Consider the following 1,367-nt stretch of genomic DNA (forward strand, 5'->3'; position numbering starts at 1 on the left):
GCCGGGGCGGAGGGGGAGTGGCGGCCGCCGGCGGCCGCCGCAGCCCTGACAGTCACCTTCGGGCGGCTGGTGTCTGCGTGCAGCCGCAGCGTCCTGAGACCTTCAGGGCCCGGAGCAGGTGAGACCCGGGCTGCGGGGTGGAGGGAGGAAATGGGGCGAGCTGTGCTCACTGCCGGCCAGCCACGTGTGTGTCTGGTCCGACCCGGGGGTGCCTCCGGTGTTGGTTGCCTTTGTGGTGAATATAGCACCGGGTTTGGAGTCGGGGGAAAATACTGACGACAGCCCCCCATCGTCTCTATGGGCCCTACTTAGGAGGTAGGGCCTGAGTCCAACAGCTCAGAGGGATTAGGTAACTTGCCCTGGGCCACACAGCGGGTAGATACGGAGTGATTTAGGTCGGGCTCCAGGACTTGTGCTTGAACCATTGCCTCCAGCCTGCGAGCACTTTCCGACAAATGCTCTCATCGGAAAAATAGTGACGAATATCTTTATCTAATCTTAATTTATTCAGTAAAAGCTGCAGCTCTCGGGAGGCCACTGGCACTGGGTTGTACGGAGACTCAGAAAAAGTTATGTTCATCAAAAACGCTAAATCGCTGCCTGAAAATTGTAGGATTATGTGTTTGAGTGCTCTATGTTTTTAAATTGAATCTAACAATATTTGATCATAGTAAAATAAATATTTCCTTTTTAAGGTGTGATAAGGGCGTCCTAGTTATGTATTTTTAAAAGAATCTTTATCTTGGGGCCAGCAGGTGGCGTGGTGGTTAAGGGCGCTGGATTCCCATATGGCCGTCGGGGGTTCAAGTTACTGACCTTGCGGCTTGCTTTCTCTCTCTCTCTCTCTCTCTCTCCCTCTCTGGTCAAATTGAAATAAACAAATGAATAAATAAATGAATAAACTTAAATGAAAAAATTTTAAAAAGAATCTTTATCTTTTGTAGACGTATACTGACAAATACTGACATCTTTGCTGATAAAATATGTCTGTGATTTACATAAAACGATCATGCCTTGGTATATAATTAAAAGAACTGGAAACATGTCCACACAAAAATCTGCACACAGTTATCTACAACATCATTATTCTTTATTTTTAGAGAGAATTTTTACTGGGAACCAGCAGTTAGCGTAATGGCTATGTCACTGGACTCCCACGTAGTTGACCGTGGTTCGCGTCCGGGACCCAGTGGCTTAAACTCACGCCAGGCGTGTGCATGCGTGCCCAAGATCCCGAGAGGAGAATGGAGGAGAAGGGATTGCGGCGTGGCCATCACCCCTGGGGGGCGATTTCTTGCTTTCTTTCTCTCTCTCTGTCTTTCTGGTGAGTGCACACACCCTAGAGCAAAAAACCTCTCCAAAACAAA

The 1,367-nt window shown here is 48.5% G+C and overlaps 1 protein-coding gene across 1 annotated transcript in view; it reads left to right on the forward strand.

Moving 5' to 3' along the window:
• Positions 1-18: 18 nt before the first annotated feature.
• MRPL21 (mitochondrial ribosomal protein L21) overlaps positions 19-1,367 on the forward strand; it is a gene marked incomplete at its 5' end in the record, with an annotated part of 19,703 nt that continues 18,354 nt past the window's right edge. The window contains one exon of the mRNA XM_006171355.1: positions 19-118. Within this exon, the coding sequence (XP_006171417.1) occupies positions 19-118 (100 nt within the window). The remainder of the gene's footprint in view (positions 119-1,367) is intronic.

This window comes from Tupaia chinensis, unplaced genomic scaffold (genome assembly GCF_000334495.1).
Source record: "Tupaia chinensis unplaced genomic scaffold, TupChi_1.0 Scaffold149501_1, whole genome shotgun sequence".
In the NCBI taxonomy this organism is placed as follows: domain Eukaryota; kingdom Metazoa; phylum Chordata; class Mammalia; order Scandentia; family Tupaiidae; genus Tupaia; species Tupaia belangeri.